This window comes from Sus scrofa, chromosome 15, assembly GCF_054392235.1.
Source record: "Sus scrofa isolate SSC_HxYL_T2T_F1_AM1 chromosome 15, Sscrofa_HxYL_maternal_Yorkshire_Landrace_v2.0, whole genome shotgun sequence".
Taxonomy (NCBI): Eukaryota; Metazoa; Chordata; class Mammalia; order Artiodactyla; family Suidae; genus Sus; species Sus scrofa.
Window position 1 is genome coordinate 125,353,175 of NC_139397.1, and position 15,075 is coordinate 125,368,249.

A 15,075-nucleotide genomic window follows, 5' to 3' on the forward strand; every position below is an offset into this window, starting at 1 on the left:
GCTATATTTTTCATAAGCATAGGAAAGGCTGATGAGCATACTGAGGCTGATGACTTTAGAAAAAACCCAGAGTCTCTCTGTAAGAGTAATACTAAGAGCTATTTAAAAACCCCAGTAGCTCACTTTCAATAAAGCTCAACTCTTGCCTTCGTATTAACTTCCAGGGCTCATCTTGGGCTTTCGCCACCCCCACAAAAACAGCATTTTAATGAAGTGGTTATGAGACAAGAAAGTACTTTCTGCACTGTTTATTGAGAGAAAGATAACTTTATACACGGGGAACGGGTGCACTTAAATTATATGACAGATGACCATAAAAACGAGGGGTCTTGTCCACAACACAACTTCACTTTATATTATTATAGTTACTGATATTTTAAAAATGATGTAAACAAAAATATGGATGTTATGCCAGAACAAAAGGCAATAAAATCCAGAAGACAGAAACAGCACATACATAAGTTACCACAGGAGCTATTACAAATAGCTCAACACAGAGTTACGTAGTAATAGCCAAACCCCACATTTTGGATCGTTCTGTCCAGCATGAGCAGAAATAAGGGAAAATGACACTGATCTGACCCAGGAGCAGAAGAACATGTCGTGCAGAAGCCTTCCACACCCCACATTCAATACTTTGCATTTGCAACCTACGCATTTTCCCTCCTTTTACTGTTCCTTAAAGAAGACAGATTTTTTTTTTTCCCCCTTAAATCTTCTAAGGGAGGCTACTAACTCTTCACGATAAAATCCTGATAGGCGACTAAAATCAGAACCGGGGTCTCCGGTGGTGAAAGCCTAACGTAATAGCTTGGTGGACGGCCCATGCCACACAGAAATGTTTCTATTATAATTCATCCAACTGGCTTCCCACTTCCCATTTGGAAATCAGGTGGCCAAATAAAATAAAATACCAAAACCCTTTATATGGTAAAGGAAAAGAAAATCCTTGTGTTTGTGTAACTTTTTAACCTGCAACAGGCTAAGGTCACTGACGTTACAGATTCAAATCTAAATAACCGGTTCAAATTTCTCTACCCATTGGCCTTGGTGACATCATGACATTCCCCTGAGTTTGGTTAATGAAAAGCAAGCAAGCAAACAAAAAAAGTGATCTGGAAAACAGCATACGACCGAGTTGAAACGTGATGCGGGTGTATCTTTTGTATTTCCTGGTAAAAGCGTCAATGGCACCAGGAAGCCGGCGTTCCCACCGTAGTCTACTTTGACCACGTGTTTCCAGCAGGCATCCTTGTACTCATGAGGTTAAGGCACCAGGTTGCGTGAAGGTGGAAGGTCGACATGCGTGCGGAATATGCGGGCTCCAAGCGTGCCTGTATGAAGAGCAGCAAGTACAGAAGAAGCGAAGTGACCCATGTTCAGGCGAAGGGTCCTGCAAGCTTCAAGTGGGTCAGATAGTCTAGACTAGAAGCACTAGGCAGTACTGTAAGGCACTCCTACGGGGAAAAGAAACGAACGCGACAGCCAACATGAGAAGGAGCCGCAGGCCCCAGTGGTCCACCAGCCAGTGTACCAGCCATGAGGCTTGAATCTGGTCCAGGGCTCAGGCCTGGGGCAAGGAAAATCGGGGATGGGGAGAAAGGCTGGTCTGCAGCTCTAGGGCCTAAGAGGGGCTCTTCCCTGTGCTAAGAGCTGCTGAGGCAGCCAGGTCTTCTACCTGGGTAACAACGGACTCCAGATCTTTCTAGCAAGATGGCTTCTCTTTCCACAGGGAGGAACCAAACAAAGCAAAAGAGCAACTGTCTCTTCCCTTGAGGGTAATGGCACCTTCCATCACTTTGGAGGCCACTGTAGGAGGCAAGTGCCCTGTCACATGGTTGCTTGGAACCCGTTTAAAATAAAACCCCTGACAACCGTGGGTATGCCTAGGAGGGTGTTCCATACTTTTTTGGACTTTATCTAAAGTCGGTGACAATGACTTGAGGTACTGGACTTCACTGTCAAAACACTGTCCCACATGACAGAAATCATATTTGTCTGTTCAAAGAAACCGAGCAGGGCTTGCTCACCCATCACTGGGTCCAGGTACTTAGGTAGGGCAGTTGGTTCTACTGGACTGACGGTACGGGGTACACAACACCCGGAGCTGTGCTGTTAATGCCTGGTTCTTAGCAAGGACCAAGGAAAGGAAAACGGTGCTTCCAATGACTCAATTCATGCCAAGGAGAGTGTGTTCACTTCCTTCAGTTTTGCCTCCAATTCTCTTTTGCATTATCTTGGAGGGAAAAAAAGTAGTGGGACAGAAAACTCAAGACATCAGGGGAGGAGTTCCCTGGTGGCCTAGTGGTTAAGGACTTGGCGTCGTCCATGCTGTGGCTCAGGTTATTGCTGTGGCTCAGGTTCCATCCCTGGCCCAGGGGCCAAAACAAAACAAAACACAATGAAAGAAGGGGGGGAAATTGCATGCAGCTCTCTTTCCTGGGAGAAGTAAAAAAATAAAATCACCTTTGTGTTGACTCCAAGCAGTATTAAATCAGGAGGTGAAGATTTACTTCACAACGCAGTTATTTCAATAAAGTGCAGCCGATCAGTGGAGGTGAAGAATTCTGCCCAAACACAGGAACAGCAGCATTGGCTTAACCCTAAATCAGGAGCAGAGTGTATCTCGGCTTCATCAGATCTCTTTCCAGAAAGTGTCCAGTGCAACATCACGCAATTCCTACCCTGATAGAATAATTTACGTATGGCCTTTTCTGGCCAATGGGTAGAGAACAAAGCCACAGGTTTGGAAGCCAAGCCTTTCTGAGAAGGCCTGGGAAGAAATGATTCAGTGTCAATGTGTAGTGTGTACAAATGCTGAGACAAAAACAGGCTAGACCCCTTGCAGGGGGATTCCACTGCAGCTTAGAGAGGGCTGCCTACAGCATCTAGAGCCATGGAAAGAGCTCAGCCCTCACTGTGGCCTGCAGGAAATCACGGCACAGTCCCTTGGGGGAAGTTGGCTGGAAAGCACAAATCCCAAGTCCCAGCCATAGCTTTTTCAGTGGGGGGTCTAGTCTAGAAGAATCAAAAAGCGATGACCTTCTCAGCTAATCAAATGTTCAAGCTCCCAGGAGTTCCAGTTGTGGCTCAGTGCTAATGAACCCAGCTTGTATCCATGAGGATGCAGGTTCGATCCCTGGCCTTGCTCAGTGGGTTAAGGATCCGGCCTTGTAGGGAGCTGAGGTGCAGGTCTCAGATGCAGCTCGGGTCCCGTGTTGCTGTGGCTGTGCTGTAGGCTGGCAGCTACAGCTCCGATTGGACCCCCAGCCTGGAGAACCTACATATGCTGCAGGTGCCACCCTAAAAAAAAACAGTAACAAAACCCCCAAATATTCAAGCTCCTACAAAGACGACAGTTGAGCACTCCAGACATAAAGACATCGATAACACAGTCCCCTGAAAAGGCAAAGGCAGTGGAGCAAAGGGGGAAGATGAGCGTTTACATGCTTTTCATACAAAGAGATTTCACCTTGGAGAAAGAGCCACCCTGGAAAGAACACGACTCCCATCCCAGTGGCCTGCTTTTTAAGTACTCTGTGGCCTTCCCGCCGTGGTGCACACTGAGGTCTATTTTAGGAACTGGCTTCTTTCCTCCAGGCTGAGATGCCAACAGTTCACCAGGGCTGGACGGTCTCACACATGAGTTTCTGGCACTGCGAGGTGGGATTTCCTCAAGTGCTACACCAAGGAGTGGGCCTTTCAAGAGAAATGAGTTTCCCGAGTCGGCTGCCAGCTCTAGGAGATGATGTGGCCATTTTCTTATGTGCTTTATGTGCAAGATACTTAACATGGGATGAAAAACGGACCACGAAGGCAAGCAGGTATTAGCTTGATCTTAAGGAGGTGGGAATCTACAGCTTTGCTTTTGTTTCGACAGTTTCTAAACAGTGGAACAATTACCTACTGTGCACGAAGTCATTCACTGGGGCTGAAAACAGTAAGGGCGTTCATGTGGGCTAAGGCATTCTGGGCTGAAAATAGCAATTTTGAATTTTCACGGCAGACCCAACTCCTGAGCCGGCTCTGCTCTGTCCTGTTGGATTTTGGTGGCCGTGGCTCCATGTCAGGTAGGCCTGTGGCTGGCACCGACCAGGCTGCCGGGGTTTTACAAAGAGTGGAGAAAACAGAAGCGGCCGGGCTATGGTTCCAGTTCTAGGGAGCTGATGGTGAGAGCACACTTATTTTTTTCCCCTTTTGAAAATAAGCCGAAAATGACGTGGGTGGAAAGTTCTTACACGTTCACAGGGGCTGCCAGGATTTGGCAGGGCCTCTAAACGGGCCTGGTGAAAGCAAAGGCCTTGAGAACAGACCCAGAATGTCACCCTGATTCTCGGCAGATCTGACCCTGGGTGCCTGTGAGATGCGACAGGAAATTCTGTCCATGGGGCGAACATGCTCAAAGGGGAGGCGGCGGCCCTGCGCTTTGGGTCTCCGGGTGCCGTGTTCTGGGGACAGCCTCGCTGAGGTCCGACTCACAGATGCAGCAGTGCTCGAGCAGGCAGGGGTGAGCTACCGTGACAGGGAGCTGGGGGTGGAGGGAAAAGGCACTTTGCCATGGGCGCACATCTGGTTTATAATAAGCAGGTCTATAATTCTCTCGTGAAAGATCATGTTCTGCTATCTTCTCTGAGGCTGGAAAATATAAATACTGTATTTTGCGGGGGGAGGGCGAAGGAGGAAAGGGGAGATGATCAAATGTGTTTGCCTGTTTGCCACGTGTTCATTTGAGATCTTCCATCCTTTTTCTTTTGTATGCCGTCTCTATAAAGTAAGTGTGCGTGCGTGCGTGTGTGTGTGTGTGTGTGTGTTGGGGGAGAAGTCAACCTGTTTTTCTAAGAGGAAAAGGTACCTCATGAAGGGGGCCCCGGCCTTTTCACAAGTTTTTGTGTCCTGGTGACAGCTACTGTACAATCGGAAAACACATGTGTGCGTGGTGCTGCGCTCTTAAGCTGAACTGTGTGGTCTGGGGCCAGAGGAACCGGCACCGGCTGGGAGGTGAAACGCTTACATCTCACAGTCTGCACAGAAGTGAGTCTGAGATGTCCCGTCTCTAAGCAGACAGAAGCATCACAAGTTGGGGTCTAGAGGGAGCCAGGTGTCGGGGGGAAAGGGGCAAAGGGGTTAAATGTGCCATGGATTTTGTGAGCCAGCGAGTCTCCAGGTCTTAGCAGCAGTGAAACCACGGAGGCATTGAAGGCATCTGCTCAGCGGCAGCATACAGAATCTTCTCATACAGACGAGGGAGAATTGTTTCAGTATAAGCTTATTTTTCTGTTCTCAAAGAGTTAAGGTGGAAGGAATGGGAGCCACAATCTCCAGTGCCAGCCTACCTGCCACTTTGAGCACAGTGACAGTTATGCTGGCTCATAAACGGGTGCTGCCGAGGACAAGCACTGCCCTGCCCAGTGCCTAAGCAATTCATTCTATTTCTTATTCCTACAAAATTTCTTTCTTTCTTTTTTCACCATTTTTTGTTTCACTTTAAGGTGGCATTACATATGTGTTCATATATTTATCTAAATAGTATTAGATTTAATTTATTAACTACATTTGTAAGTTTGGTATTTTAAGAGTCTAAAGTTGCTATTTTGAAGTTTGGCGTTCCTCTGATTTTCCAAAACAATGAAAAAGATGAGGGCAGACGTGGTTACGTTGACAAATTAAAGGTCAGGATGAAAGGGCAATGAAGAACAATGACAAAGCATTTATAACGAATAGGTGGGAATCGCCCACACAGGATGCCGTGAAAAGAAACTGCAGACTGTCTCTTGGAATGGACGCACTCGGGACATCCCCTTCCTCCCCTGGTCTACAGGCTGATGTATTTACCAGCAACCCTGGGCAATTTCCTCAGGCCAGCACCGTTACAAAATCTGTAACTGTCACCCACGAAACTCCTGGAAGATGGCTCTTAAGAGAGCCGCGTTTCTTTCCCACCTGGCCAATCTGGGGGAGCGTCACAGCACTGGGTGGGTGTTGGGATTCGTACCAGCAGACAGACAGACAACATGCAGTTATTGGTCACTGAGGTCTCTTCTCAAGAAAAACCCCTTTAAAGCCAGAACTAGCTCCCCTAATAAATTAGGAACACATGTATTCTGTCAGAGGGCGCGCACCCTCCTGATGAGGTGACCCTGGCCTCTGCAAAGACACGGAGCACGTGAGAGCCAGGGACACTGGGGCCTGGACGCATCCAGGAGTCATTGCTGTATTTTGAAGATTTTCTTATGACAAATGATGATGGGTGCTCGCCTCAGTTCCTCATCCTCTGTAAAGGCTAAAAATAAATAACACAAAAATAACACAAAGCACTGTTTTCTGTAGGAAATGCTTTCTCCTGGGCCCTGTGTAATCAATGGCCCCTGAGAGCCAAAAAACAAAGCAAAACAAAACAAACTCTAAAGCCTCGTGTGTAAACCACGTTTTGCTCGGGAGCAAGCAGCTGAAATTCATGGCTAAGTGTAATTCAGCTATTACTAATTTTTTTGAGCCACAAAGCTCCATGGACCTTTTGGACAATGATGAATACAGGACATACATACAGGACGTGTAGGTATGTGTACTTATATAAATATACTTGTATAGCTAGCTGAAGACGGGGCGTACTCGTCCTCGGGAGGGATCTAACTGGCTAGTTAGGAAGCCACTGGGGCTGATGGATGGCTGAGAGGTCAATCCTGGGCCTCGGGCTCCGGCCGAGTCAGGTGTTCTGGTAGGACAGCTCGAACATGTTGCAAGCCTCCTCCAGGCTCTCGTCCATGTTCAGCCTCCGCCAGAAAGACTTCTGCTTCTTCTGCAGCTCTCGGCGGACACACCTCGGGCAGGGGACAGACTTTTCTTTGCATTCAGAGTGGAAAACGGCCCCGCAGCTCTCACACCTGCAAAAGCAACCACAGCCATGGTGAGCGAGGCAGGATGCCGACGTCCAGTGGCCTCGGTGCAGCTGAGGCCACAACCTTTTGTTCCGGACGCCCTGCCCCTGGGAAGAGACATGACTCACAGAAGTGGGCTCTTCCCTTTTCCAAAATGCTCAAGGTTGAATTTCACTTGAAAAACTTTTTTTTTTTTTTTTTTTCCTCTCCTGATGAGAACTAGCTGTGCAGAGGCTTATGGCCTCTGGGTGGAGGGGAGTCAATGGTCAACCAGCCACTCTGTGAACATGGTGACAATGGACAGAGCTCTAGAAGCTTCCTTTCTCCACCGAGAAAGAGATGTGGGTGAAGAGACAGAAAATAAGAGTGAAGGGCCTTGCCAAGTGAGAACACTCCCCACACCAGCGACAGCCCTGAGTTACAGCTGCGAAAAGGTGGCTCACCACTTCCGCTAACAGGAGCCAAGAGGTTGCCCATGACTCCTTGCCTTTATTCCACAATTTGGAAAAGTAAAAGGACACACACTCACTTTCTGAATGAGAGCCTGTGGTCTACTGTTCTTCTGAGGTTTTTTAAAAATGAGGACACCGCCCCCCGCCCCCGCCAAGAGCGTGGGGAAGAGAACTTTTTTTTTTTTTTAAAGAAAAAAAACAACACACAGATATTGTAATTTATAGAGAGGAGACATTCCAGGTGGATGACTAGTTTGTTGTCTGGCTTGGCGGAAGCCTGTACAGGAGTCTAAACAGCTTGTTGCAACTGTAGTCTTTAATAATGAGTAACTGACAAGCACAACCATAGCTGCTCCAGTGGGTGGCTTGCCAATGTGGATGAAGTACTCATCCTTCCACACATGAGTGACAACAGACTGTGACCTCATCCCAGGAGCCCAGGGAATCTGGCCCACGTGATCCTGTTCAACCAGCAACATCCATGGAAGGTCCTGCACTAGACCAGGCTCAAAGATCACTAGACAGGGACCAGTCCTGTGGGCTCAGCCTTGTTCCTCTTTTGCTTTTCTTGAGTATCTTGAGGTTCAGTCCTGGGTTTAAGATGGTTTGGGGGGCACCATTCCCTGGCCCGTTACTGACGTGCCACTGGCATCATTCAGGATCCAGAAAGTGTGGTCATGGGAGGGTCTTTCCCCATCCCCCACCCACATACCCAGGAGAGAAGGTAGTGACTTAGAGGGAAAAACACTGGTGTTGGGGGAGGGCTGTGTCTACCAGCTGAGAAAGCGAAAGACAGAAGCTTCACTGCACCCAGCAGTCAGTACTCCTAGATCAGCTCTCTGGGCCAAATATAGCACGGTGGTTGGGACGGCAGGCAGAGTGAGACGGCCTGACTTCAGATCCCAGATCCCACCTTCAAGTCACTTTCTGCCTGTGTGACTGCTGTGGACTGAACTGTGTGCCCCCCACCCCCAATTCCTCTGTTTAGCCCCAATCTTCAATGTCTCTGTGTCTGGACACGGGCTCCTCAGGAAGTTATTTAATTTTTTTTTTTTTTTTTTTGCTTTTAAGACCACAACTATGGCACATGGAAATTCCCAGGCTAGAGGTCAAATCAGAGCTGCAGCCGCAGGCCTACAGCACAGCCACAGTGACGCCAGATCCAAGCTGTGTCTGTGACCTACACCACAGCTGGCGGCATCACCGGGTCCTTAATCCATCAAGTGAGGCAAGGGATCAAACCCATGTCCTCATGGATACTAGTCAGGTTCGTTTCTGCTGAGCCACAACGAGAACTCCCTCAGGAAGTCATTAAGGTTAAATGAAAGCTCAAGCATGAGCCCCCGATCTGATAGGACTGGTGTCCTTTTAAGAAGAGACGACAGAGAGTGTGCTCTTTTTCTTCCCCTGCGTGTATGCTGAGGAAGGGCTGTGTAAGGACTGAGGCAGGAGGGCGGCTGTCTGCAAGCCAGGAAGAGACCTCTCGCCAGAAACCAAGCCCTGCTGGACCTTGATCTGGGACTTCCGGCCTCCAGGCCTATGAGAAATAAATACCTGCTGTTTAAGCCACCCAGTCCCTGGTATTTCTGTATGACAGCCTGGGCTGACTAAGACAGTGACCTTGAGCGAGTTACTTCATTTCCCTGAACTTCAACTTTCTTATCTGCTAAGTCGAGTTTATGTACCTCATCTGGTGTCGCGAGGCTCCAGTGAGATCATGGATAAAGCGTTTAGCACAGTTTCTGGCATGTGGTAAGTGCTTAATAACACAGCTTAGACAGCTCCTTCCACGGTAAGCAGCTGCGAGTCTTCCCTGCAGCCTGATTTCACCTATGTCACCACGGTGACATGAGGACATCCTGAACAACCCCGCATCCCAGAGAAAAGAAACTGAGATGCTAAGGGGGCTAGGGATTGTCTCACGAGGACACGGTGAGTTAAAGACAGAGTTGGGACTGGAACCCAGGACTCTTGACAGCTCAGCCAAGGCTCGTAGTGAGGCCTAGTCATCTGAGAGCAATGTGTGCCAGAGGGAAAAGCAGGCTTTCAGGTCAGAGTATGAGAAGAGTTGTGTTCCAATCTCAAACCCTCCTTGAGGGACCTCGGGCACTTTATGTATATTCGAGGTGCTCCGGCTTCTTCTTGGAAAAACGCTGCTCACAATGACCTCCTTCCTGCTCACTGTGGACCTGAGACTAAAGTGGTCGGATGTATGTGGAAGGCCTGTCCAAATGGCAGGGGCCCTGGAGAGCAGGTGAGGGTGATACCACCTCTCATGGTGACTCTAGTACCTGCCTTCTTGACACTGGAGCTGTGCTAGCTGGGCAGGTGCGGTGGGGTCATCTCGAGCGCCTCCCTGCCCTCCGCCCTCCCTGCTTCCCCAGGATGAAGGTCAGACCAGGTATCCTAGTGCTTCCCTTGTCTGGCTGGCTCCTCCCCAGTGGCAGTGGCTTTGTCCCCAGGGGGTCACACCTCTGTAACCTCCTATTCCTGAAGTGACACTAATGGTAACTTTTTATCAACTAAATTTCCTCCTTCCTGCCCCTTTGCCCTGCTGAGTTAGTCAGTGACTTATACACTAGGGATGTTGCCCTAGGGCAGTGATTGATAAGGAGAGAACTGCTGGGTTCCTTGGGTACCACTCCCTTATCTCTGCTGATACCCCCCTCCCACCCACCGTGAGTGAAGAGGTTGAGTCTTATCAGATATTTCTGGTGCAACAAACACCCATGGGGTGATAGGGGAGTGGAGTGCACCTGCTCTTTCTAGCCAAAGGTCAATAACTGGGAAAAAAAAAGCCCCAGATAAAAAATTAATGATTTCAAAATGGATCCAAGTCCTATTTTTTTCTAACAATCTGTAACCCAGCAGGCATCTTTTGATCTGTATAATGGATAGACTGATCAATCAATGACGTTCCCAAATTCAGAGACTACATTGTTAATTATCCCTCAAGATTTTCTCTTTAAAGGAAAAGCACAAGGGCAGGAAAGGGAAGGAGGAAGAGAAACCATATAAGAATTACAGAGCTCTGCAATAAAAATGTTTCATGTGCAGGAGAAAGAAAGTAGTTACATTAAAAATGCAGTATGTAGGTATGCTCCTCTTTCAGAATAGGACTTTATTAAAAAGGACCTTCTGCTTTAAAAAGTTTCCCTGGCTTCTCAGTGTTTTCTAAATTTCCTGATTATATTTAAAATATGATTGAACAAACACAGCTTTTTATATAAAGGCATATCTAGCAATGCAATCATCTGTGCAGAAAATTGCCACAGATAATAAAAGAGCAATGTCGCTTCAGCGTTCCTGAGAATCAAATGAAAGCCAGCACCTTCCTTTCTGAGTCACCCAGTCCCAGCAATCAGCAGTGTCACTGTTTTTTTGGTTGTTGCTGTGACCCACGGAGAATGAAGACCGCATGGCCTCCCTTGCCCATGTCATGTCACAGAGGATGCAACTTCAGGGACATGTGTTTACTACGGACGGAAGCTGCCCAATGGGTTTTTCCATGTTTTTCTTGAAAACATTTATTGCTTCACTGCATCCAGGGATCTCATTCTTGGCACTCTGACAGTTTGGGATGGACAGGTCTTTGCTGTGGGGGAGGTGTCCTCAGCACTGGGGGTGTTCAGTAGCATCCTTGGCCTCTACCCACCGGATGCCAGTAGCAACCTCCTGCTCCTCCCCTGGCAAAGCCTCCAGAGGCTGCCAAATGTCCTCTGGGGAGGCAGGGAGAGCTTTCCAGTTGAGATCCATTGACCTAATCTATCTGGACGAGGCATCATGCAGGGGGTGGGGGGGAGTGGGGGGGCAAGGAATACTTAAACAGCGCCCTCCCCAGGTGGAATCTGCAAGTGTCCCCTGCTGGCTTATGCTTATACCAGCCAGTAAGGTCTACCATAGTGAATTTATTTATTCATATCATTTTCACAAATACATATTTTTAATACAGAATTTGATTAACGTAGCCGCAATTCACTAGCATTCACCATCTCATGGTTTCTAAAATTTAGAACATCATTTCAGAAGTCAGTACCCATAACAAAATTCTGTGAATTGACTGTAACCCTCAACTTTCCCTCAGCTCGCTCTGACTTTTCCATCTTCCCTCAAAGGCCATCGTGGTGGTTGGCCCTCCGTGACATTTGTTTGCTCTTTGGCCAAGAACTTCTGCGGTGTTTCTCTGTGGTGTTCTTTGTCTCTTCAGGCCCTATCTAGGCCAGCTAATGAACCCAAACCAAAAACGTCTGTATTCTCTCCATAAAAAAAATTGCTTTTACATAACTGTGAAGCAGCAAGGTTTCAGCAACTTCTACAATGAAAAGGAGACTAGTGAAATATCCGTGAGGTCACATACTGCAGAGGGGAGAGCTCGACTAGAATGAGGAATCCCAGTATTCGGCCCAGGGGCTCTGGCATCACTGGCATCTTGGGTAAATGACTTCATCTCTGGACCTCGCTCGCTCGCTCGCTACAGAAGTCAGAGGAAGTTAGATTGGATGGTATCTAAGGTTACTTCCAACCTGCAGATTCGTGCAGAAGGGAGAAGGCTATTCTGGATTTTATCCTCCTCTTGCCAAACTTTCTTGTGCAAGGTCTGCAGATGAATGCGTGGGGATGTAGCCTTGCTGGCCCCTCCTCAGAGTCTCAGACTGACCAGCTGCGACTGTATGAGAGGAGCCTTCAAGCGAAGAGCATTACTCTAAATGTTATTATTATTAATCAAGCTATGAAATAGCTTCTGTGTACAAGTACACAGAGCTCTGATTATTAGGAATTTGGCCAAAAGGGGCTGACTCTGCCCCTTCCAACCAAATTTCAACTGAACATTAAGGATTCTTTTTTTAAGCCTTCTCCCCACCTTCATCGGCCTTCCTTCTCCCCAAGAAAAAACCCCAGAATTGTTAAATATTGGGAGGTTTATTTGGGGGTGGTGGAGGGGATTGGTTAGAGGCAATCATTTACCACTCAGGTGAAGGTATTTTTGTGTTTTAAACATTGGGCCAGCCACACTGGAGTGGCCCAGGCGCCCGTCAGCACCAGATACACCAGACAATGTGGGAGGAGAAAGAAGTAAGACAAGTCTGCTTCTGCGGAAGCTCCAGGGAGCAATGCCATTAACGATTTGTGTATGGTCCCCTTCCCTGGGGGAATATCCTCAGCATCTGTGGGCAACACAGATCTCATTTGATGTCTTTGTAAACACATCATTGAAAGAAACTCTATACATTTTATAAACAGTCTTTGACCTACAAATTAGCTTGCAAACCTAGGGCAAGTGAAAGAGAGATCCAGAACCCAGAAATCTAATAGTCAATTGTCAAGAGATTGGACAGACAGGACGTTCTTATCCTAGCTCTCCAGCCAAAGAAAACTAACCCATGACAAACCAACAGAACTAAATATGTGCAGGGCAAAAGGTTTGCTTCTCAAATACTATGGCAAAGAAGCAAGAATCCCTGGCTGCAGACAGTTTCCTGTTCTGGAATGCTGAGGATGTGAGACCAATTAGAGACAGGCTGGGTGATGGCTTTGTCTGTGTCCTTCCAGAGTCTAGCTGCATACAGGGAGGTCACAGGAAGTTGCTAAAGGCCTCTGCCCCCGGTTGAGGTCATCGAGATGCTTCTGTTCTGTTCATGTTGGGTTCTTCCCCTGCTGCATTTTTATTTGGGGCTCAGGTAACGACCTCAGATATTTCACCAGGATTGAAATTCTGGCTTGTGTTTGGCTGGATCTCTGACAAGCGAAAGGATGAACCCGGAGAGCAGGGCAGAGCTCTGGCTGATTTCCACTCTGTAGAGCCCACAATGAAGAGGGTGGGGTGCAGAAATAAGTGCACGTTACGAGGCAGGCGAGTGCGGTTTGGTGTACGGCTACCATGTAAGACGCCCCATAGGGCCACTAGCTATTATTGGTTTTTCCAAGAAACCCACATGATTATTTAAATCTCCTAGCTAAGGGAGGGAGTTATTGGGGCCTGGTTATCTTAATGTCTTGGGTTGGTGTTTTCTTTTGTTATTGAGTCAGTAAATGAATGGAAGCAAACAGTTTATAATTTGCTTAAATAGGAAATCAGCTGATATCACATATGGCAATGCCCACGTGTGTGTGTGTGTGTGTGTGTGTGTGTATGTGCTATGTATGTACTTAGGTATGTGTATGTATGCTGTTTAGAACACACAGAACGTGTTATTACACATTCAAGGTAAAACAGATTACCAGAAATCCACATTCTCCTGATGCCCTTCTACTCTGCCCTGAGAGGTGCAGGTGGGCAGGGGAGGAAGAGAGCAAAGGGTCTGAACCACTGGTTTACAGAACCATCCTGGCCCCTTGCAGAGTGAGGGATAAACTTGCTCTGCAAGGAGCTAGTTTTGCATTTGGGACTATTACACGTAGGGTTGTTCACGGTGGTTTTCTTTTTCTTTTTTCTTTTTTGGCTAGGGGTACAAGAGGTGGGAGGTCTAAAAAGGTATCCATATGGTTTGATCGGAACTATATGAGACTGGAAAAGATCCAGCTCCTTTGGTCAAATGTCAGGCAGATTTAGGCATGTCTGTGCTAATGTGTGAAGCTATTCCAGTAATTGTGAATTGGAAAATGCACATACAGTAAAATCAAATCAGACATTTAAATTAGGCAGCATCTGTATGGCCCTTTGCCCCTATTTTTACATAAATTATCCTTATAATAGCTCTTCTATTTGTTTTCCCTTTTTAAATAAGTCAGTCTTTTGGTAAATAGATAAAAATGAAATAAAATAATAAAATAACCGGTGGCTTATCTGGTCCCAGAATTAATAAATAGTCCTCAACTTTGGACCTGATTGCAGCCTTTTGACTTAAATCTGGCCCTCTTTCCCCAGTTCCTAGCCACATAGTCCTTGGAATTATTCAACATGTCCTCAAATACCTGCTAAATTCTCAAATCTGGGAAGAACAATTGGTGTGCTCTGCAATGATCTTTTTATTTACTCTTTAATCCCTGGAGTTAATTAAGGAGGGTTTTTTCCCTGATTGCAGCCCACAGAGCATTTGGCTTTCACAGGTCTTGCACTTTTAGTTTGTAAACCAAGCTCAGCTAATACCTTTGACAAGAGCTTTACTTGAAATCTTGGCTTTGAAATAGAATGTAAACAAGGGTTAATTAATTCATTTGTTAATTTTGCTACCCTACTGGGGACAGTAACTCACCATTAGCTTTAGTGCAAATGCTTTATAAGATCTCCTTGCTAACTTGCTGATAGTGACAGGACTTCTCATTAGTTCTCTAGGTATGTAAGTATGTAAAAGCATAATAGACTTGACCTGAATGAAATAGTTTTGGGGGGATAGGGAAAAACTGGAATTTCTGACAGTACTAAGTTTTTTTTAAAATTTATGGTTCACCTGGCAGTTAATATCATTCTCAACAGACCAATGTCCATCACTTTTGGGGATTACTTTTAGGAAAATCTAGTTTATTAGAGCAAGTAAAGGAACTGAAGGAGGATTTAAATGCTTTCTACAATTTTTGGAAAAAGCGAGAATATATTATAATTGTAGCCATTAAAGAACCTATAGATGGTTTTCTGTAAAAATCTCTAAAGTAGTTCGAAACACCTAAGAGTCTAAGAGATGTTTAGAAATGCCTTGCTACATCTAAGACAAAGGCAGTGAATAGAAGAATATTACTAGGCTGATGGAGATTAAAAATAATAATCTTGGCTTACATATGGACTTTTGTTAATTCACCTGCCTACCTTTTTA

The 15,075-nt window shown here is 46.6% G+C and overlaps 1 protein-coding gene across 2 annotated transcripts in view; it reads right to left on the reverse strand.

The window, feature by feature from the left end:
* Positions 1-233: 233 nt before the first annotated feature.
* The window catches only part of PLEKHM3 (pleckstrin homology domain containing M3), a 196,351-nt gene continuing 181,509 nt past the window's right edge, over positions 234-15,075 (reverse strand). For both annotated transcript variants that reach the window (XM_021076247.2, XM_021076248.2), the window contains exon 8: positions 234-6,881. In XM_021076247.2, coding sequence (XP_020931906.1) covers positions 6,704-6,881 — 178 coding nt within the window. In that variant the 3' untranslated portion in view covers positions 234-6,703. The remainder of the gene's footprint in view (positions 6,882-15,075) is intronic.